Here is a 23,481-nt window from a genome sequence, read left to right on the forward strand (position 1 = left end):
CTTCCTTTGAGGCCGCATGATTTCACGTGAAGACGCTGACCTTCTGCCATTGAATCTCGGCTGGGTAAATCGATCGGTTTCGGTCACAGCACCAATGTTAGTTTAGTAGTGTAGCGTAGAGCAATACAGTGACAATGTGTTCACATTATTCTTATTGACGTACTACATACACATGAGCAACATTACACTACAAAACCCACAATACATAGTAAATGTTACATACTAAGTCATGTCTTCAGGACATTCCATTATGGTATCTTGAGCACAGTGGGGATATAGCACTTAGGCCATACCTATTGGATCTTATGTTGCACGGGCGAAACCTTGAAAAATATGGGTAGGTAGGTCGATTTGATAATGATAATGATAGTTTTTTCAATACTATTATTTAATGTAAACATAAAAAGTATCACAGTACATGGCTACTAACTTTAAAATTCCAACTACATAAAGCATGGTACATCAATACAAATACGAAAGCATTTGTTACCAAAAATGAACCTATGTAACTATACGTATGGTTTTAGTTTTTCTTTTGCTTCTTCATATTATTAGGTTGTCTAGTGGCAGGCCTTTTGCCACTAGATCTACACAAAAAACAGATTGGCCGTACAACAGCATATTGCTTGTGTAACTCTTTGATGGAATCATCATTGACCAGTCCATCTGGTAAGCCACAAAAGTAACAGATTAGAGGAAACGATACGAGCGTTGCACTGTAATATTGTACTTCAATGGAATCACTGCATATCAGAGCTGCACGTGTAACTATCAAGTCATAGCGGCATGAAGTTGGCGGAAATAATTCAGAACCACAGGTATACAGCTTTGAGTAATCAATCTCTTCTAGAAGTGTACATTCTTCTTTGGTCAGCTTTCGTGCAGCATAAATACACCTAGGCTTGAAGCATTCTCGGCATATAATAGTTCTACGAACTTTGCTGTTAGTAAAAAGGGACTTTCTTTTGGCATCAAGTTCTTTCGCTTCCTGGAAGCTGTAAGATCCCTTTGAAGGTTGATCTTTGTCTGATGGTAGCTGCCCATAAACTTTGTCAAATGGAAGATACGAATCCTTATGAGAATCAAGCAGAGGTAGAGGCAAGTAACTAAGTGCTTCAAATTCTTCAGCTGTCATGTGCACTGGGTGATGGGCACAGTGGAGGCAACTATTGTTTTGACATTTTTTAATTTGAAAAACATAGTTAGACATGTTGCAGTGCCCTGTAATGAAATCCTGAAGAGGCACAGACTCTTTCATTATTTTGGAGGTCATTTTCTTTTCACTATCTATGGATGGTTCTAAAAACTGTATAAAATTTAATGCATGTTTGATTTCATCTTCACTTGCTGCAAAAGCAACACCAACACCCTGCTCCTTAATTTTCATTGCCTTGAACCGGTCAGCTAGAGTCGTAATTGGACCTTGCATCGAATCTCTTAGCGCATCTTCTAAGCCAGGATTCTCAACTAGCATCTTGCGCACTTCACCAAGAGTGTTCTTACCTTTTATTATTTCCTCTAGGTCTGGTTCCATAGACCTTCTAGCTAATGCCACATGCTGCAAAGCCAAATTAAGAGTAGACATTACTCTTTCTGCAAGATTTGTCCAGCTCTGATAGGGACAAGTACGTACAGAGATTAGCATATCCAAATCAAGTGCACGAAACAAGGCAATAAGACTTAGCTTCACAGATGGAAAAGTGATTCTATGATCAGGACCACCATCACTAACAGTGACTAAAATAGGCTTATAATCCTCCTTTTCTAAAACATGCCTTAGTTCAGATGTGTGCCTTAGTGCACTAGAGGGTTGGGAAACTTTGTCCTTGAGAGTGACACATGCCTTTCCCTGAAAGAAAGAATCTTTTGCAGATATGGGTATGTCAACTATAAAGGACACTGATGGGACAATACCATGCACATGAAAGTCATGGTCAAGGGCACAATTCTGTGGTCCATCTACAGGAATCAGTGACCTGTTATGCCCCCTAACACCTGTTGACACAGGGCAACTTGGCTCTCCTACAGGTATGATAGCCTTATCATCCACAGATATCATTCGAACAAGGGATTTGTGTTGAACTGAGAAGCCTTTCACATTCTTTAAAATATTCCCCACATATCTGGCATCAGGATGATCTTTTCTTAACTGCCGTACCTGTATGCCGTGCTTTACCTTAAACTTCCCAGTGTAACGTAGTGCTGCACTACTGTAGGGATTAGATGGCCAGAATTGCAATCTTATCCATTCAATTGAAGGAACTGCTGGCATATTATCTGTATGTTTCTTCTGTAGACGCTCAGTTATAATATCCCGTAGATGGCGGATGGATATGGCAAGAGGCATGTGCATAACATCACCTTGTCGTCTTTCATCAACAGCTGTTGTGGTTTCTTCCAAATATTCACTCATGTCATTCCAGAAGGCTTCAAATGCATTGGATTTAGGATTTCCATTCATTTCTCGTAAATCTAAGACAATATTTGGATCATCAAGATCAATCAGTGCTTTAGAAACACGCTCATCTATCTCCTTCTCAACCACACAATTGCTGGAAGAAGCATCTCCTACCAAGGATTTATAAATATTACGCAACACATACTTTGGTGTTTTAGACAAACGATTATATTTATCCAGAAAATCTTTCCTGATGGCCCTGGAAGAATACTTAGGTTGGTCGCGGGTAAGTCTGGCAACAAGGTGGCTTGTTTTATCAGCATCATTAGCATCCTGTTGAATTTTCCAAACAAAAGAGAGTGTACCTATCTGTGATCCATGAGCAAATTTGTACAGCATCACCGGAAACTGCAATGATAGTGCATCAATCCAATGACGACGTGTATATCTGTCATCTGGGGCAAAATCATTTAAAAAGACTGGGTCATATTTTTCTTTAGCATTCAAAGTTTCTTCAATCTTAACATACTCTTTTCTGGTTGGATTAGGCGAAGCTGATATCGGCGTAACACTAAAGGATTCCTCCACTGGTTTGGGAGTAACCCTCTCATGTGTTTCCTTCACATTCTCACTGTGGCTTTCAAGGTAAGTTTTATATTTGTGTAGGGATTCAACAAGCTTTTCAACAGAGGACCGAAAACTCTGCCATTTCGATGTTGAAAGCCATGGATGCATTAAATAATCAGAGAGTGAGGAAATGTGCTTTTCAAGCACTTCTTGCAAAAGCTGTGGCTTTTTATGTCTTTTCTTTGCCCAATTATTGAATCCTGTAAACCCAGAAAAAACTTCTGGGATTATGCAAGCTCGTGAGGAAAATTGATCATGATGTGGATCCAGCATCCACAAGCAATCTGTAAGGGACTTCAAAAACTTTATACCTGTGGTTTCGACAATATCTGGACTCCATCCTAAGTTTCTGCTGTTCAACAGTTCAAGTAATTTATTGTAAATGGCATGATCACCTCTCAATGGCTGTTCATCATATGGTCGGGGTAACACTGTCTTGTGAGCTGCAGACATCATAACCTGGAAGGCGTTAGGTTTGTCTCCACTGTGTGCACAGGACAAAGAAGTGCTCACACTTCTATTATCTTCCAATGTAAAGCATACAAACTTGCAATGAAACTGATTACAGAGAAACACTGGGGCATCAATGTTGACCTTTTATGAAAGGCACAGGAAATGAAGTTCGCATGGCATAATACAGTGAGTAGCTATATGATTTATAAATATTAAATACCTTTTAATAACTGTATTCTACTGTATAACATTCACATACATACATAATTCAATAATAATAATAGTAATATAGCCCTAGCTATATAGCTATATAAGCAAACCTCGTGGGTAGACAAAAATTGATCAGTCTGGGAGATCTCCACTTTTACAACTCTTCTTTCTGTGCTGTACGACTTCAAAAGTAAATCACCAAAAGAGTTTTCCCAATTACAACTGATTATTTTTGAACGCTGTACAAGCTTCAGCCCTTCTTTTACAATCACGCTTAACCACGCGCACGAGTTAGAAGCCATATTAGAACACGTGATAAAAAATCACGTGATTATCATTATCATTTTAGGTTATGAAAAAAGACAGTCGGTCGGGCCCGCGCAACATAAGATCCAATAGGTATGGCCTTACTGTGATTTAATATCATGCACTATTTTAGCTTGTTTCAGTACTTTTTATCGATGTGCTATGGTCCCTACTTATCATATAGTGATAAAATTAGTGTAGTAGTCGTGAGAGCAAATAATTGTTGCAACACTAAATAATTAAATTTGGTAACAAAATGTGTTAGTAATGTTTTACTTTTGTTATTATACAGGTTTTCTACTTCAATTTGGATATGGATTGACTTTTGGATTTTGGTGCTTTCATCTGCTACACCTTTATCTGTTTTTGTCCTTTCCATTCAAAACTAAACAACTACTGGACTCATCATCAAATAGGAGAAGAATTCACATCACTGAAGTGACCATAGTACTACTAGTCAGTGTAATTCCTCCAATAATTACCCTCACTGTGTCACAGTATGAAAGTAATGGATACTACTGCTATCCTCAATCTCCTACTGTTTTGTTTTATGGTGAAATTTTACCATCAATGCTTAAACTTTGTATTGGTCTTGTATTAATATTACTTTCATTAAGACTTCTCAGAAAAGTAAGTTTGCATAAATGAAGACTATGGTTTTGAATAATTGTATGTGTACATTCATCTACATTATACATGTTACTTACATATAAAATAAACATACAATACTCTTTGTCAACGACACCAATGGTGCCAGACGTATTGCTATAAATGTTTGACAAAATGTGTGCCCTATGCAGTGCAACCTTACTTATTATGTGACTTTGTTAGGAACATCATTGGGAGTCAAACAACATCAATATTTCCAGGGTGTTTTGTCTGGGATATTCAGTTCCAGAACTCAAACTGACACTGCTGTTTTGCTACTATGCTGTAAATTACCTGGTGTACCTCATTGCACTGATTGTGTACTTGTATGTTATAATTGATCCTGGTTTAAACTACTTCTTTGACTATAAGTTTTGTTCAGCTGGAGGCTACAAAGAAGAATGTGAAATTTACAAAGAGAAAGCTGAAGACTCATATATACCATCAACTATTATGAGTATACTATCAGTTATTTTATTCTCAATGATCAACTTTAGTCACCTGATGTATATAATACACATTCAAACTGTGAAACAGGTCATAAAAGCTAGACTTAAATCTTGGCACTGCATAAAATAGCTGCATATATGATAGTAATATCACTGTTTGTGTGACTAATGTAAACATGGAAATAATGTATTTTTACCCACATATATACACCTCCAGCTATCTTAATTTTTTTGTCTGTAATCTTGAATGCATTATATGTACTACATTGTACTGTACTAGAATGTGTCACAGAATTAGGGCTGTGCAATAATGACGATAACATGTTTATCGTGATATCTATGTGATTATCGTGATAAAGAAAATGACTGTTTGATAACTTAAGATAATAGCAAATCTCTGCAGACTATTGTATATTAAAAGCAGGCAGATGGTACTCTTGTGAGTAAGCTTAAGGTCACAACCAGCTATGGTAATTCTGAAAAGGGCGATTTTTTCAAGAGATAATAGCCTTGTAAAAGTACTCTATGGCAATATCAAGACACACGGTAGTGTGTCGTGCGGCCCAAGAATCCGGCGCGCCACACTGTGAGTATATTCACAGGAAGAAAGTAAACGCGATTTTCACACCATTGTAGCTCCGTGCTTCCTTATCCGATTGAAACCAAAGTTGCTACAGAAGTGCCGGCTAGGTAGGCGAGTTCACATTCCAGATTTGAAGAAAACCGCTCCAGCCATTTCCGAGATACGAGCGGCCAAAGTTTGGGTTTTTTTTTCTTCGTTTTTTTCTTCTACTTCTTTTCGCACACTTTGCAAAATCCGCAATAAAACACGAATGCGTGCTCCAATCGGGATGAAATTGTGCACACTTAAAGGGCTCATTAAGGCGAATCTCAGTACCAAGTTTGGTAGGAATCCGATGAACATTCACGGAGTTATGACCGATTATTTGCGTAAAATAAGGTCGAAGGTCTGTCACGACCACAGCCACAGGGTAAACCGCTTGAAGGAATGAGCTGAAAATTGCTATGTAGATGGAGTAACTATCGTAGGAGTGCCTTTTTGTGGTTTGAAAGGAATCCAGTTAAAGGCCATCGAGATATAACACAAAACCCAACCTGTGTCACAATTACGCGATCGATTTTTATGAATAAAAAACTAATAGTTTTCACGCCTACCAGGCAAACCGCTTAGAGCAATGAGCTGAAAATCGGTGTGTGACTGGAATAATTATCATAGAAAGTCCATGCGGTAGTACAGAAGAATCGGAGTACAAACCACTGAGTTATGATTCCAAAGCCAACTACGTGTAGCATATGCGAGATCGAGATACTCTAATAGAACAGTCACCCTAATAGAGAATTCAGCTAATTTATTTATTTACTCCATTATAGAATTCTATTACATTGCAAGTTATTCTATAGGGAGTTCAGCTGCAAACAGTTAATCTTATAGACAGTTCAGCAAGAAGCAAGTCACCCTATAGAGAGTTCAGTTACAGATATATCGCTGTAGTGATTTAGAAGAATCAGAACATTACAAGTCACACTGAAGAGAGTTCAGCTATAAACAAGTCATGCACCCTGTGGAGAGTTTGGCTACACTCTCTAGAGAGTTCAGCTACAAACAAGTCACTGTGGAGAGAGTTCAGCTACAAAGAAACTACCCTGTAGAGAGTTCATCTATACACACAAGTTAACCTATAGAGACCAGCTGCAAACAAGTAACCCTGTAGAGATTTCAGCTACAGACAAGTCACTTTATAGTTTATACAATGTTCAGCTACAAATAAGTCATTCTGTAGAGAATTCAGCTACATACAAGTCACTCTGTAGAGAATTTTGCTACAAACAAGTCACAGTGTAGAGAGTTCAGCAACCAAAAAACCACCCGTAAAGAGTTCAGCTATACAAACAAGTTACTCTGTAGAGAGAACAGCTAGAAACAAGAGAGAGCTCAGTTAGAAGAAGTTGCCCTGTAAAGATCTCAGCTGCAAAAAAACCCTGTAGAGAGATCAACTACAAACAAATCACCCTGCAGAGTGTTCAGCTATAAACAAATCACCCTGTAGAAAGTTCAGGTACATACAAATCACTCTATATAGAGTTCAGCTACAAAAAAATCACTCTGTAGAGAGTTCAGCTACAAAGTTACCCTACAGTGAAATCAGTTTGAAACAAGAGATTTCAGCTACAAACAAATCAACCTGTAGAGAGTTCAGCTATGAACAGATCACCCTGTAGAGAGTTCAGCTATACAAGTCACCTTGTAGAGAGATCAGCTAGAAGAAGTCACCGTCTACAGAGATCAGCAGGAAGCAAGTCACCTTGTAGAGAGTTCAGTGACAAAGAAACAATCCTGTAGAGAGTTCAGCTACAAACCAATCACCCTGTAGAGAGTTCAGCTACAAATAAATCAACCTGTAGAGAGATCAGCTAGAAACTAGACACAATATAGGGAATTCGGTTACAAGCAAATCACCCAGCAAAGAGATCAGCTACAAACAAATCACCTTGCAGTGAGTTCAGCTACAAACAAATTACCCTGTAGAGAGATCAGCTACAAACAAAACACCGTGTAGATACTTCAGCTACAAACAAATCAACCTGTAGAGATTTCAGTTACAAACAAATCACCCACTGTAGAGAGATCAGCTACAACCAAATCACCCTGTAGAGAGATCAGCTACAACCAAATCACCCTGTTGAGAGATCGGCTACAAACAAATCACCCTCTAGAGAGATCAGCTACAAACAAATCACCCTGTAGAGAGTTCAGCTACAAACAAATCACCCTGTAGAGAGTTCAGCTACAAACAAATCACCCTGTAGATAGTTAAGCTACAAACACATCACCCTGTAGAGAGATCAGCTACAAACAAACCACCTTGCAGTGAGTTCAGCTACAAACAAATTACCCTGTAGAGAGATCAGCTACAAACAAAACACTATGTAGAGACTTCAGTTACAAACAAATCAACCTGTAGAGATTTCAGTTACAAACAAATCACCCACTGTAGAGAGATCAGCTACAACCAAATCACCCTGTAGAGAGATCAGCTACAAACAATCACCCTGTAGAGAGATCAGCTACAAACAAATCACCCTGTAGAGAGTTCAGTTACAAACACATCACCCTGTAGAGAGATCAGCTACAAACAAATCACCTTGTAGAGAGTTCAGCTACAAACAAATTACCCTGTAGAGAGATCAGCTACAAACAAAACACTGTGTAGAGACTTCAGCTACAAACAAATCAACCTGTAGAGATTTCAGTTGCAAACAAATCGCCCACTGTAGAGAGATCAGCTACAACCAAATCACCCTGTAGAGAGATCAGCTACAAACAATCACCCTGTAGAGAGTTCAGCTACAAACAAATCACCCTGTAGAGAGTTCAGCTACAAACAAATCACCCTGTAGAGAGTTCAGCTGCAAACAATCACCCTGTAGAGAGTTCAGCCACAAAAAAATCACCCTGTAGAGAGTTCAGCTGCAAACAAATCACCCTGTAGAGAGTTCAGCTGCAAAAAATCAACCTGTAGAGAGATCAGCTATATACTGTAGACACTAGACACTATAGGGAATTCAGTTACAAGCAAATCACCCTGTAGAGACTTCAGTTACAAACACATCACCCTGTAGAGAGATCAGCTACAAACAAAACACCGTGTAGAGACTTCAGCTACAAACAAATCAACCTGTAGAGATTTCAGCTACAAACAAATCACCCACTGTAGAGAGATCAGCTACAACCAAATCACCCTGTAGAGAGATTAACTACAACCAAATCACCCTGTAGAGAGTTCAACTGCAAACAAATCACCCTGTAGAGAGTTCAGCTACAAAAAATCAACCTGTAGAGAGATCAGCTATATACTGTAGACACTAGACACAATATAAGGAATTCAGTTACAAGCAAATCACCCTGTAGAGACTTCAGTTACAAACACATCACCCTGTAGAGAGATCAGCGACAAACAAATCACCTTGCAGTGAGTTCAGCTACAAACAAATTACCCTGTAGAGAGATCAGCTACAAACAAAATACCTTGCAGTGAGTTCAGCTACAAACAAATCAACCTGTAGAGAGATCAGCTATATACTGTAGACACTAGACACAATATAAGGAATTCAGTTACAAGCAAATCACCCTGTAGAGACTTCAGTTACAAACACATCACCCTGTAGAGAGATCAGCGACAAACAAATCACCTTGCAGTGAGTTCAGCTACAAACAAATTACCCTGTAGAGAGATCAGCTACAAACAAAATACCTTGCAGTGAGTTCAGCTACAAACAAATCAACCTGTAGAGATTTCAGTTACAAACAAATCACCCACTTTAGAGAGATTAGCTACAAACAATCACCCGTAGAGAGATCAGCTACAAACAAATCACCCTGTAGAGAGTTCAGCTACAAACAAATCAACCTGTAGAGAGATCAGCTATATAGACACTAGACACAATATAGGGAATTCGGTTACAAGCAAATCACCCTGTAGAGAGTTCAGCTACAAACAAATTACCTTGTAGAGAGTTAAGCTACAAACAAATTACCCTGTAGAGAAATCAGCTACAAGCAAATCACTTTGTAGAGAGTTCACTTACAAACAAATCTACCTGTAGAGATATCAGTTACAAACAAATCACCCCCTGTAGAGAGATCAGATCACCCTGTAGAGAGTTCAGCTACAAACAAATCACCCTGTAGAAAGTTCAGGTGAAACAGAATCACCCTATAGATAGTTTTGATACAAACAAATCACCCTGTAGAGTGTTCAGCAAGATAACAGTCACCCTGCAGAGACATCAGGTTACCCTATAGAGAGGTCAGCTAGAAGAAGAGTTCAGCAACAAAGAACCCACCCTGCAGAGAGTTCAACTAGAAACTAGTTACCCTATACAGAGATCAGCTATATGCAGAAACAAGTCATCCTGTAGAGAATTCAGCTACAAACACATCACCCCGTATAGATTTCAGCTACAAACAGATCATCATCCTGTAGATAGTTCAGCTATAGATACAAGTCACCCTGTAGTAGGAGAAGTCACCTTGTAGAGAGATCAGCTAGAAACAAGTCACCTTGTAGAGACCAGCTACAAAGAAATCATCCTATAGAAAGTTCAGCTACAAACAAATCACCCAGGGAGTTCAGCTATGAACAGATCACCCTGTAGAGAGTTCAGCTAGAAGCAAGTCACCTTGTAGAGAGTTCAGCTACAAAGAAACCATCCTGTAGAGAGGTTAACTACAAACAAATCATCCTGCATAGAGTTCAGCTGCAAATAAATTACCCTGTAGAGAGTTCAGCTACAAACAAATCACCCTGTAGAGTGTTCAGCTAGATAAAAGTCACCCTACAGAGAGATCAGGTTACCCTATAGAGAGATCAGCTAGAAGAAGTGATCTTGTAGAGAGTTCAGCTACAAAGAACCCACTCTGTAGAGAGTTCAGCTAGAAATAAGTTACCCTATAGAGAGATCAGCTAGAAACAAGTCACCCTGTAGAGATTTCAGTTACAAACAGATCATCCTGTAGATAGTTCAGCTATAGATACAAGTCACCCTGTAGTAGGAGAAGTCACCTTGTAGAGAGATCAGCTAGAAACAAGTCACCTTGTAGAGACCAGCTACAAAGAAACCATCCTATAGAAAGTTCAGCTACAAACAAATCACCCAGGGAGTTCAGCTATGAACAGATCACCCTGTAGAGAGTTCAGCTATACAAGTCACCCTGTAGAGAGATCAGCTAGAAGCAAGTCACCTTGTAGAGAGTTCAGCTACAAAGAAACCATCCTGTAGAGAGGTTAACTACAAACAAATCATCCTGCATAGAGTTCAGTTGCAAATAAATTACCCTGTAGAGAGTTCAGCTACAAACAAATCACCCTGTAGAGTGTTCAGCTAGATAAAAGTCACCCTACAGAGAGATCAGGTTACCCTATAGAGAGATCAGCTAGAAGAAGTGATCTTGTAGAGAGTTCAGCTACAAAGAACCCACTCTGTAGAGAGTTCAGCTAGAAATAAGTTACCCTATAGAGAGATCAGCTAGAAACAAGTCACCCTGTACAGATTTCAGTTACAAACAGATCATCCTGTAGATAGTTCAGCTAGATACAAGTCACCTTGTAGAGAAATCAGTTAGAGGAAGTCATCTTGTAGAGAGCCAGCTAGAAACAAGTCACCTTGTAGAGAGTTCAGTGACAAAGAAACTATCCTGTAGAGAGTTCTTCTACTAACAAATCGCCCTGTAGAGAGTTCAGATGCAAACAAATCACCCTGTAGAGAGTGCAGCTACAAACAAATCAACCTGTAGAGAGTTTAGCTACATTTCAAGTCCCTTAGTAGAAAGATCAGCTGCGAACAAGTTATCCAGTAGGGAATAATAGACATGTAATAAATATATTTATATAATTACTGATAAAATCAAAAACAGTTGAAGTATTAAAAATTTGCTCTGTCTTTTTATTCTTCCTGCGGTAAAGAAATAGGATAGGTTAAAAAAGCCCCAAAGCCAGCTTATGGCCAGCCTTGGGAAATACAAATACAAAAAGAAGTGATATCTAATCAAAAACAGCCAAGCTGTAAAAAAAGATGCGGCCCCTAAAAAGGCCAAGGTGAAAAAAGATGTGAATTCCAAGGTGGCAGCCAAGAAATGGCTGTGATGGTAGGTTAATGGTAAAAATTTTAATAACGGCAATTCAGGTGAATTTGGTGCCACTTGGTCTTGGCACAAAATTCACCTGAATTGTTGTTATTAAAATTTTTACCATTAACCTACCATCACAGCCATTTCTTGGCCGCCACCTTGAATTTCACATCTTTTTTCACCTTGGCCTTTTTAGGGGCCGCACCTTTTTTTACAGCTTGGCTGTTTTTGATTAGATATCACTATCGAGATAATATTGTTTATCGGGATAAAATGGATTTTGTTATAGAAACTTATCAAGATATAGGTTATTCCATTATGGCACAGCCCTAGAATGCATGAAATGTCAACTGTTGTATAATGATATTGCTAAAACAGCACATAGAGAACTATGGTGCACAAGGAAAGTAAATTCTGGAATTCTTTAAGATATAAGTGATACTATAGCTACATGGCTTGGTTATGTACATTCAACGAATGAGAATATTAAATTCTACACATGGCTATGTCACAATTACCTAGCAGCAATGATACACATTACAGTGGAACAGAACACTAGAAAAATGATGATGCATGCCCCCAAAGTATCATGTAAACTGAATCAACTGACCTGGAAAATTAGGACACCTTGGTAATCAGGAGACTTGATTTTGGTTGGTCCTAAGGTATCCTCACTACACAGCTAGGTTTAATTACACTACCTATGCAAAACAATTTAGCATGATTTGATGCAAATTGAACTTTTCCTCAGTGAATGATTCACAATAATTATGCAATTTTCAATGTTTATTAAACAGCTGCTTTGGAAACATATCACATAAAACAGGTGAGTAAACTTGATCATTGTGTATAATACAATGGTGGCTAAAACAAGTAGCTATGGTGTGAATGTCCAATGACTTTATAGCTTCCATTTTGATATTTATCACACTCCTCTCTGACACTATACCAGGGGAACAGGCTATAAACTTGTAAATGCAAGTTAACTCATTTTTTATTATTCATCCCATTATATGTACACTAATATAAAATACGTATGACAACATTACTGACATAATAACAGAATAAGAGATCCTGTTTAATTTCAGCATCAGAGCAGCCAACACAGAATAATATCCTAGCAACACTGATATTGCTTGACTTCCGGTGTCTCTAAATATACTTAAATATCATGTGAATACATATAAACATATAAATCACTAACATATATGCACAATCAAAATAATGCATGCATGTATCTTTAATACATTCAATACATAAATTGGGAACTCTAATGTGTCCACAATCATAGCATGTTACCACAGTCCTGGTCACATATCATGAAACCATAGTAATTAATTGTCACCTTCTACACTGCAAAAAAGTTATGTCACTATAATCACATGTGCCTAAAACACAATAAGACACATTATTATTATTATTATTATTAATTAGCAAAGCCCACCAGGGGCAACACGCTAATGTGCATTACAAATCACAAATTGTTTAGCTTATCTATAATGTTCTTAAAAGTGTCAAGGTTAATTGTGTTAATGTTGTCAATTTTCAAGTTATTCCAATCAATAATTGTTCTTGGCAGAAAAGAATACTTATATAAATCAATTCTGGATTGCAGCTGTGCAAATTTGAGGGGATTATTGGCACGAGTATATGATACAGGGGTTGGCTGGGGTAAACAATGGTTAGGTAGCACCAGTAAGTTTCTTACAATCTTGAATAATAATATAAGTCTAGCATTCCTTCTCCTACTTTTTAAACTTGGCCATTGAAGGTAATTAAGCATATCTGTAATACTGTGTTGTTGACTGGATCTGTGCCATGGTTTATTAAGAACAAATCTTGCAGCTCGGTGTTGGATCATTTCTAATTTGCTAACTGTTGTTTGGTGATAAGGATCCCAGATGGCTGAGCAGTATTCAATAGAAGGTAACAATAATTGTTTGTATAAGTGTTCTTTGATTTGTATTGGGGCATTATATAAATTCCTTTTCAGAAATCCAAGAAGACGGTTTGCCTTTCCACAAATATAGTTAACATGAGGTTCCCATGATAGTGTATGATGGAGGCGGATACCAAGATAGGTGTGCTCTGATACAATATTCAATGGAATATTAGACATTTTATATGTAAAAGTGCTTTTACTGTGGTGGGTTGTAAATTGTAAAATATTGCATTTGGGAATGTTAAATTCCATCAGCCAGTTGCTAGCCCATTGTGTTAAGGAATCTAAGTCTGTGATCGGTGGGCGTAGCTATAGTTTTAAAGAGTAGAATGTCGTCAGCAAATAATCTAATTTCACTCTTGATGTTTGTTACAATATCGTTAATGTAAATTAGGAACAACACAGGACCAAGTACGGAACCTTGTGGAACACCAGATGTAACTTGACATGTAGAAGATCTAGAGCCTTCTACTACAACCTGTTGGGTACGACCATGAAGGAAGGACTCTAGCCACTGTAAGACAGTTCCTCTTATACCATAGTAATTTAATTTGTAGAGAAGTCTAGAATGAGCTACTCTGTCGAACGCTTTAGAAAAGTCTAATATAGCAGCATCAACTTGCAGGTTCCTGTCAATATCTTTTGCAATGTCATTAACAGTAATGAGTAGTTGAGTCTCACAGGAATGTTTTGATCTAAATCCAAACTGGTTGTCTGAAAGAATATTGTGATCCTCCAAATGCTTCATAATTTGACTCACGATGATATGCTCCATTGTTTTACAAACCACTGAGGTGAGTGAGATAGGACGGTAGTTGCCTGGGTGAGCTTTGGAACCTTTTTTAAATATTGGGGTGACATAGGCATGCTTCCATTGTAATGGGACTTCACCAGATTCTAGTGATTGTTTGAAAATATGAGTTAGAATGGGAGATAATTCGGCAGCTGTGGCCTTCAGTACATACGGATGCAAGGAGTCAGGTCCTGGGGATTTGGATGTGTCACAGGTACTTAACAAGTTGTAGACTCCTTGTTCGGTAATCTCAAATGTAGGTAAAGATGGAAATAAGGATGGACCTTTGTCAGGAATGTTACTATTATCTACATGTAGTGAAAGAAACATTTACGTATGTATAATACTAAATGTCAGTATCTAGACTAGAGACATGTACATACAGTGAATAAATTCATGCAATTGACTTGGTGCAGCTATGAATAAGTAAACTGGAAGTACGATTAGGTAAAAAAGCAGCATACTTTGTTTGTAATCTGTGCATAAAAAGAAGGCTTTGACACTGGGGATTTTCATGTATAGCTTAGTTGCACTAGATCTAGAGCTTGTAGCACTATAATCTCACACTCTTGCTTGTCTGGTTAAATATATAGATCATTCCACCATTCAGTGCTGATAATTTTTATGTTGTCCCAATTAAGTCATCCAAGTGTGCAGTAATGCACCTATCACCCACACTTAGGGCTATGGTAGGGATTTGACACACCCAGATGTCAAATACGCTATCCATAGGGTAAACATATAGCATGTCAAATCCCTACCAAAAGCTCAGGTGCAACACAGTGATTTGACACTGTATATGGTGGGGAAATATATTATCTCACTCTTAAAGCCAGCAGTATTTCAGTCAAATACATAGACACTACATTATAATTAAGAGACCCACCATGGGAATCTTAAAAACCCAAGGGCACGACAAGGGTTTTAAAGCCACAAAGATCAGATTGGCAGTCTCTAACTGACTCAGAAAATGGTGGTGGTATATTTATGCTATATAGATTGATTGTGGGTTGAGTATACAGTGCACATCTTGCACAAATTATTAAAATGTATATCCACAATCACTTTCCACATTGTTATCTACAAATGGAAGCTCACTGATCTATGCAATAGGCATAGCAGATCAGCGATCAATAAAATATGTTTCTAAAAGTGAGAAATGTTATGGCGTTTGTAGAAATATAGAAACACTGCAACACTGCCTTCATTGATATATACAGCAATCAAGAAAAGTAAAATAATAAATAGCTACAAGAGACTATAATGCTACAACTACATAACTAACTACTACTACTGCATAAAGGGGAAAACAGTAACTAAAGTAAGGGTAAAGGAGATTGTCATCATCATCACTGTCCTGAAGAACCCAGTACCTTAGCATAGCTTTGCCACACCGCAACAGTAAGTTGCTGGAGTAAGTTCTTTCTTGCCAGCTAACCACAGGTGGTGCAGTCAAGTGATTGTGAGATCCACAGCACATCGATGATCAATAGTGATGTGTGCTGGGTCCTCAACTGGAGATATATGTATATAATTTTATATTATATGCAACTATATATCTGCTAGCTATATAGGAGATTTCTAACCATTTTAGAGAGCCCCTCCAGAGATTTCTAACCATTTTAGAGAACCTCTCTTAGTGATTTTAAAGACCTCATTATCTCCCAAAGATCAAAGGATTTTATATATACCATTTCTAAATGGAACAGTAGACTGCAATGGTGAATGGTGCCTATTAGTGGTGTAGTGCAATGGCAAGTCAGATATTTTCACCTAGTGGCGCCTCTTTACAAAAAAAGACCACCTCTTTAAAGATCATTTAAATTTTATGTCTAAACTGGAATGCAAGAAGGATTTCTAAATTGGATTGCTGATTTCCTGACTGACCACACTCTGTATGTTGCTTGTGGTGGTAATTTCTAAGAACACTGTACTTTATCAATAACTTATCTAAAATGTTGCTGTGGTTTGATGATGGAACAAGGGAAAGACATGATCAGCTTTACTCTGTAGCACTATACAACTTGCAACAAGTCTCACTTTTGAGAACCTATAATACTTACATGGTGACCCCTTATGCCTTTTGTGTGACCCCTGTCATTAACAAAAAGTGAATAAATACTCAGGGGCGGATCCAGGGGGGGGGGCAGTGCCGCCCTTCAGAATTTTTTTATAGTGTTGCTCATTGAACATAGCTAGGCACCTTAGACATAATTCAAGCATTTTTATGCAGTTTACGACTACGTATGTGTAATATAATAAATGTGTCTGTAGCAAATTGTTACCCATATTGATATAGCACAAGGGGAACTAGGTGGGATAGAGCACCCTCACGTTTAGAGACCGAAATACTCTAATAGAACAGTTGACATTTACTCTAATAAAACAGTCAAGAGTAATATTATTATAAACACTGTGTGTCGACAAGAGTACATAATATATATATCTAAATATATATATTATGAACTCTTGATATATTATGAACTCTTGGTGTCAACTAAAACACCTGTTCTAAATTGAGTTAATGACTCTATCCACACCCTAGTGACAATAGAAATTCTCTGGAGATGCAGCTGCACGTCAAATGCCAGGATTGTCTATATGCCTAATTTTTTTGTGATGCTTGTGCAGGGGACCTTATGCTAATTCTAAAAATTTCAACTTAATTTCAGCCAAAATTAGCACCAAAATCATTCTGAAAAAGTCATTTTTATCAAAATTTCTTTATAGACTTTATAGCTACTACAGCTCAGTAGCATTCATGCCTCCAGCATTGAATTTTCATAAGCATTTACAAATCTTAGTCAAATTTATCTCACAATATTAAATTTTCAAAATTTCATTATGGAGCAGTTTAAACTAGCTAATTCTGTATGGTTTTTAACTCAGTATCTTCCAGTGTTTGAAAGTATCAACAAATTTCAGTCAAAATTGTCACTAAATTCAATATCAGAATGCTAAATTTTCAAAATTTCCTTAGGCCTTTACACTAATTCTGGTTTTTAACTCAGTAGCTTCCAGTGTTTGAACTATCAACAAATTTCAGTAAAAATTTTCAATCTCAGAACGTTAAATTTTCAAAATTTCCTTAGGGAGCAGCCTAGGTCTTTATACTAATTCCAGTTTTTAACTCAGTAGTTTCCAGTGTTTGAACTATCAACAAATTTCAGTCAAAATCGCCACTAAATTCAATCTTAATTTTTGTTATGCAAGACTCAAATATGAGTGTAGTACATATCAAGTTAACGTACACTTAATAAGTTAATAAATGAATGTAAGTTAGGAGAATTAACTGTTTCTTCTGACAGAGAGTTCCATAGTCGAATAGCTGTGGGTAAGAAGGAGTGATAGTAGGTATTTCTTTTAGCAGGAATAGTCATAAATCTCATTTGATGACCTCTTGTCCTGGTAAAGCTTCTATGAAGATAATTGGAAAAGTCAGCTGAAGCAATATTGTTGATGATTTTGTAGAACATGATAATGGGGACTTAATTCTTCTGTGTTCAAGGGATTCCCAATTGAGCATGTTAGTTACGTATCTTAGAATGTTAAATTTTCAAATTTTCCTTAGGGCCTTTATACTAATTCTGATTTTTAACTCAGTATCTTCCAGTGTTTGAACTATCAACAAATTTCAGTCAAAATTGTCACCAAATTCAATCTCAGAACATTAAATTTTCAAAATTTCCTGGAGGGGGATGCCCCAGACCCCCCTAGAAAGTTCATGCTTCGCATTTAGCAGAGTGTGCTTCGCACACTGTGGAGCCTTCTACCTGTGTGCCCCCCCCTTAGCTAAATCCTGGATCCGCCCCTGATACTTTTTTTCATGGAGTTGCTCTATAGCACTTGTAGCAAAGCTGATAATGAGCCTGAGTGGGACATCATAATCTAACAATAACAAGTAAGATTTAACTGATAAATTACAATTTTAAAACTAACATGTTGGTTGTGTGGCCCACCCCTGGAGTAGTGGCAACCACCACTGTTTATTGAGGACTCTATGTTACATATATGTACTCATACATACAGTTATTTGCCTAGCTATCCACCCTCCACCACACCAAGCTCTATCATTGCTTACCTTTTTCCTAAAGCGACTACACACATAGCTAAGCAAAAACTACGAAATTATTTTAGTCAGTGTATGCCTTACAAATCACAGATATTTTATGATGTTTCATTGAATATTCCTATATACAATATTATTACAAAAACACAGGGGTGCATCCAGGGAGAGGGACACACCCAGGCCATTGGAAAGAGTGGAAGTTTCTCAAGTTAAATAGTGGTAATGTCATACCCTCAATTTTACAATCAGCTATTTATATCATTATTTCATCTGAATCTGAGTGATCTTAACAGAGTGTAGTTATACATCACATCAAAACTAATATTGATTTCAGAGGTCTTGCTGAGCAGTAAATAAATCACAGTAACTGTACTATTAGATACTGACTGCTCTATTAGAGTATCTAGATTGTTTCTGCCCATTTTCAAGTACTAGTTTTCTATGCATGGGGATATATTACTGAGCATGCACGGAGAAGTTGCATATTTAGAAGGGGCATGGGGACATCTCCCCACAATCCTCTCTACCTTAGGTAGGTAACTATAAAAAGAATTTTATTAGGAGAGGGGCATGTGCATTTACCCCAATTGTACCATATCAAATCCACCATCAGATACTCAACTATATGTGCCATTTGTACATATCATACAGCTAACTAAAGTGCAGTTGATAACATGTATATAATGCATTAGCATGCATTCACAATAAGCAAAATTATGTACATATATAAACAGAATCTGTAGCAGTAAAACTATGAAGAGTACTACATGTGTACGTTATTATCATTTGGTACTCTTGCTACTATGTATGTTTCAGTGCTTATTGAATATCTTTTTAATGGCCTCCCTCACAGTTTGGAAACGTATCACATACATCAGATGAGTGAAGTTGATCATTGAGTACAACAAGATAGCAATAGTAATCAAAACAAGTACAGTATTCAAAGAGTTTACAGCTTCCATTTTATATTTCTCACACTCCTCTCTGGCACCTCCAAGTGAACAGGTTATAAATTTGTCAGTGTTAGCAACTAACTCATCTTTAGTCATCAAGTGCACCATATGTGCACTGCAATATGACAACATTACTAATACATAATAGCAGAACAAGAGACTCAGTTTAATTTCAGCATCAGACCAGTCTGAGGTCACACAGAATACTTTAGCAACAGTGATATTGTTTGACCTTGAGTGATGCTTCTAAGTAAAAGAAATGATAAAAAATTATAACTAATGCAAATAAGCCCATGCAGCATCAATTTTTTCATACATGCAGTACATTTAAAAACATTAGTTAAAAATAAAACTATAGTACAGTTTTAATTGGGATGTATTGAGGACCTGAGGGTATATAGACTATACATCAAGTGCATATAGAAATTTGTTTGCATTGTACTTGTCCGACTATAATCAAATTACTAAGATAGCTAAACCTAAAGCTAATTATGGACAATGTTCAGTAGATTGTTCTGCAACTCTAGATTAAAATATAAGTAGTTACTTTAACAGAACAGAACAGTAATGAAGGTTGCACAATATGTTCTTATTAAACAGTCAAAATTCTACTAATGTACAATGTAGAGGAATTTACAATGGCCTATAATATTAAAAGGTGGATTGATTATTTTGCTACATGCATATATATGTGAAATTATAGCTTATAAAATGACACATTTTACACAAACAAGCTAATGCAAATATGCACTCTGTGTACTATACTGATATACAGGAGCTGATCCAGAAATAAATGAAAGGGGTTGGCTGGCTTAATTAGTTTCATGCTTTTGCTAGTTTTTTATACGAGTACTGCCATATAGCTAATGAAGTAGGAATTTATCAAAGTGTTATGTTTGTGATAATAGGTTCAGTGTGCGAAGCACACTCAGCATGCTTTTACTAGGGGGTCTGGGGACATGTCCCCCCAGGAAATTTTAAAAATTGCCCTTATGAGATTGAATCTGGAAGTGATTGTGACTGAAAATTATTAACGTAAATTTTGTGCTGGCCACTTGTACTGAACCTAAAGAAATGCTGGTGACATGCTAGTAGCTATTAAAACTAAATCTCATTTTTTGAATTGTATCCTTACCTGGTCAAGACTTGGGAACAAATTGGTTTACCTGCTGATAAAGACAGTGAAATTTATCCTAATGGATCCGGAAATAACTGGAATTTGGATTCTGAATCTCGAAGTACTGCCAATAATTTAAAGCATATTTTACAAGTTTTGAGCATGTGGTTGCATTTTTGCTGTCAAAAGAATTATTGGAGCCAATTAAGCCAATTGCAGAAGGATGACTACAAGAAACTATAGCTATTTTGGTTTTACAAAATTGATGAGGTCAAGGAGCATTATACAAGCAATTTTGTGAAAATGCAAGTGCTGAGTATAATCAAATTTATAGTAAAGCTTTAAATCTGTGCAGAGATATTGACAGCAATGAAAGCATGCCCCGAGTTATAAGAGGTTGTCAAACTAGACCAAACCCTACAGTAAGTTCACCAACTGATTACTAGAGAGTCACAATTACTATTCCATTGTTAGACTCAATCATCACCTTTTCTTGTCTCAGGCAAATCCGTTCATGGTTGTGCACCACTATGAATGATGAAAGACTGAGTAACCTCGGAGTGTTAGTATTGCAGGATTTAGTTTCCCACTGAATGTTCAACAAATAATACAAAGAATTTGTGACTAAACATAACAGAAAAATGTGTATTACAAGTGTTTTATATGATTAGTATTAGTATGAGTACTTAAGCTATTAATGTTTTGATTTGCAAGTGCAAGTAAAGTAGTTCAATTCATGGTGGGTGGCTAGCCATCCCATCCACCCCCCCTGTATCAGCCCATGATATATCTGTAACCAAGGTATAACATGATCAGCGAATATCAGATTTTAAGTTATCTGACAGGAAAGTACATCATACTAAAGCTCATATATTTGTGTGCATCTGTGAGTGTGAGTTTATGCAGTTCTATGTATATGTATATGTATAATGTTTGTTTTGAAGACTGTGTAGTACAGTAGTTTACCATTTGATAAAGGAACAAAGGTATGCACAGGAAGTGATACTGAAACTTCAAATCAAGGTCATCATGAATCATGGTTCAATTGTATGACTACAGTAAACAGGCTTTGTTTAAACTGCATGCATTTTATAATACTTACTTTCTGAAGAATCCACAATGAAGAAAATATAAACACAAGACCAATACAAAATAGAGCAATATTTGGTAATAGTCCTCCATAAAATGCAACAGAATTTGATTGAGGGAGACAGATTGATCCACTATCTTGTTACTTTGTTACGCTCACAGCAATTATTGGAGACAATAATCCATACAGCACTACAATCACTACTTCAGTAATGTGGATTTTCTTTCTACGTGATGATGAGTCCATCCATACCTTTATTGTGAATGGAAAAGCCAAACCAAGGAACAAATGAAGGAGATGAAAACACCAAAATCCCACAAAACAGGAGTACAAAAGTTGCAACATGAATCCTACAAAGAATTTTAATTAAAATTGATGCATACAAATGCTGGACAATTTCATACACCTGTCACTTTGTAATACATGTAGCAGTATATTTGACATGGAAACAAATCAGGTGGCATATCAGAAAGTCAGTATCTATCTGTGCGGGTGCAAATCTGACAGAAGATATATGGTTAGTTACCTATGGAATTCAGTTAATCTGACTCTTTTTTGACTTGTGTTCTAAAATTTAAACAGATACTCTATACAAGCTGCATGTGCATGGTTCACTAATCACTATTTACAATTCTGCCCAACAAAGACCAATAAAATATGTATAAATACCTTAGTACCACTCCCAGTAGAGGAACTCCGAAATGTTTGTGATGCTAAAGTGTTCATTGTCTTGAAGTGTTTAGTCTTATGTAATAGTTGTAACATATGGACATAACCACATGAGTGCCTGATACTGTATATACGCAAGCACAAGTGCTGCAGGCAAGAGTGTGAGTGTGCAATATATATCAGGCAAATCATGTTACAACTAATATATTCCACTTGAGTGACTCACAAGCGTGGTAGCTGCAGGTAAGCTTCATGAGTGTATTTATATTGGGCCTGAGAATTATGATTGTATGTAAGGGTGATGGTATTACTGAGGCAAATGTAGCTAAGTGTATTGCGAAAGCTTTGATCGTGGTTGCAGCACAGAAAGCCGATATGTGAGCTCATAACAGGCCTGTAACTAGAGGGGGGGCGGTTCGAGTGGTTCGGACGAACCCCCTTCCAGGATTACCAATTAAAAAAAAAATGTTTAACTCCTGGCGTATATAAGGCATGGGCGCCTGAAAGGTAGAGAGGAGCTATATACCCTCTCTACTGAATGGAACTGAAGGCTGCTCTGAGGTGTCAACTAAAGTCGAGCCAAGCCCCACCTCTCAGGGGCGGATCTAGGATTTATAAAAGGGGGGGCTAACTTAAGGTACTAATCTCTTGGGTAGAGGTGTGTGAAGTACACTTCACAACATGTGAAGCATGCTGGAACCAGGGGGGTCTGGGGGCATGCCCTCCCAGGAAAATTTTGAAAAATAGATGCTAAAATACTGCAATTTGGAGACATTTCCAAATAAAATTCATAATATTTTCTGCCTGTAGATATTTTATATACTGCCTTTAGATTATAGGTATGGCTCTCTGAAGCATTTTGCTAATGGAAAAGTTTGGGTAGGTACAGACAACCAAGTACATGATGCACCCCTCTCACAATTGCACAACACTGAATATATAGGTACATGTTAGAATAATAATGTTGAAAGTGGAAAATTTTGAAATTTGAACAATACAAGATTGAATCTGAGAGCATTTTCAATGGAAATTGTGTACCTGAATTAAGTATTGCCATACATATTCAATGGCGGATCCAGGATGGGGCATTTGGGGCAAATGTCCCCCC

The 23,481-nt window shown here is 37.3% G+C and overlaps 2 protein-coding genes and 2 long non-coding RNA genes across 7 annotated transcripts in view; 2 read left to right on the forward strand and 2 right to left on the reverse strand.

Moving 5' to 3' along the window:
* LOC136261305 (uncharacterized) overlaps nt 1–5,452 on the forward strand; it is a 29,402-nt gene extending 23,950 nt beyond the window's left edge. For both annotated transcript variants that reach the window (XM_066055280.1, XM_066055281.1), the window contains exons 6-7: nt 4,287–4,624; nt 4,826–5,452. In XM_066055280.1, the coding sequence (XP_065911352.1) occupies nt 4,287–4,624; nt 4,826–5,221 (734 nt within the window). In that variant the 3' untranslated portion in view covers nt 5,222–5,452. The remainder of the gene's footprint in view (nt 1–4,286; nt 4,625–4,825) is intronic.
* Nucleotides 1–23,481, reverse strand: part of LOC136262300 (uncharacterized) — an 89,530-nt gene that overhangs the window by 38,052 nt on the left and 27,997 nt on the right. The gene's annotated exons all lie outside the window — the stretch shown is intronic.
* On the forward strand, nt 13,155–14,778 carry LOC136262089 (uncharacterized). Of its 2 annotated transcripts, XR_010704105.1 has the most exons (4): nt 13,155–13,666; nt 13,734–13,821; nt 14,077–14,689; nt 14,736–14,778. It is a non-coding gene; the product is annotated as an uncharacterized lncRNA (long non-coding RNA). The 2 variants fall into 2 exon arrangements; XR_010704104.1 differs by having other exon boundaries at nt 13,155–13,821.
* The window catches only part of LOC136260859 (uncharacterized), a 30,693-nt gene continuing 26,368 nt past the window's right edge, over nt 19,157–23,481 (reverse strand). For both annotated transcript variants that reach the window (XM_066054752.1, XM_066054750.1), the window contains 2 exons: nt 21,717–22,054; nt 19,157–19,743 (listed from right to left, as the gene is read on the reverse strand). In XM_066054752.1, the coding sequence (XP_065910824.1) occupies nt 21,846–22,054 (209 nt within the window). In that variant the 3' untranslated portion in view covers nt 19,157–19,743; nt 21,717–21,845. The remainder of the gene's footprint in view (nt 19,744–21,716; nt 22,055–23,481) is intronic.

The sequence above is a fragment of the Dysidea avara genome, chromosome 7, assembly GCF_963678975.1.
Source record: "Dysidea avara chromosome 7, odDysAvar1.4, whole genome shotgun sequence".
In the NCBI taxonomy this organism is placed as follows: Eukaryota; Metazoa; Porifera; class Demospongiae; order Dictyoceratida; family Dysideidae; genus Dysidea; species Dysidea avara.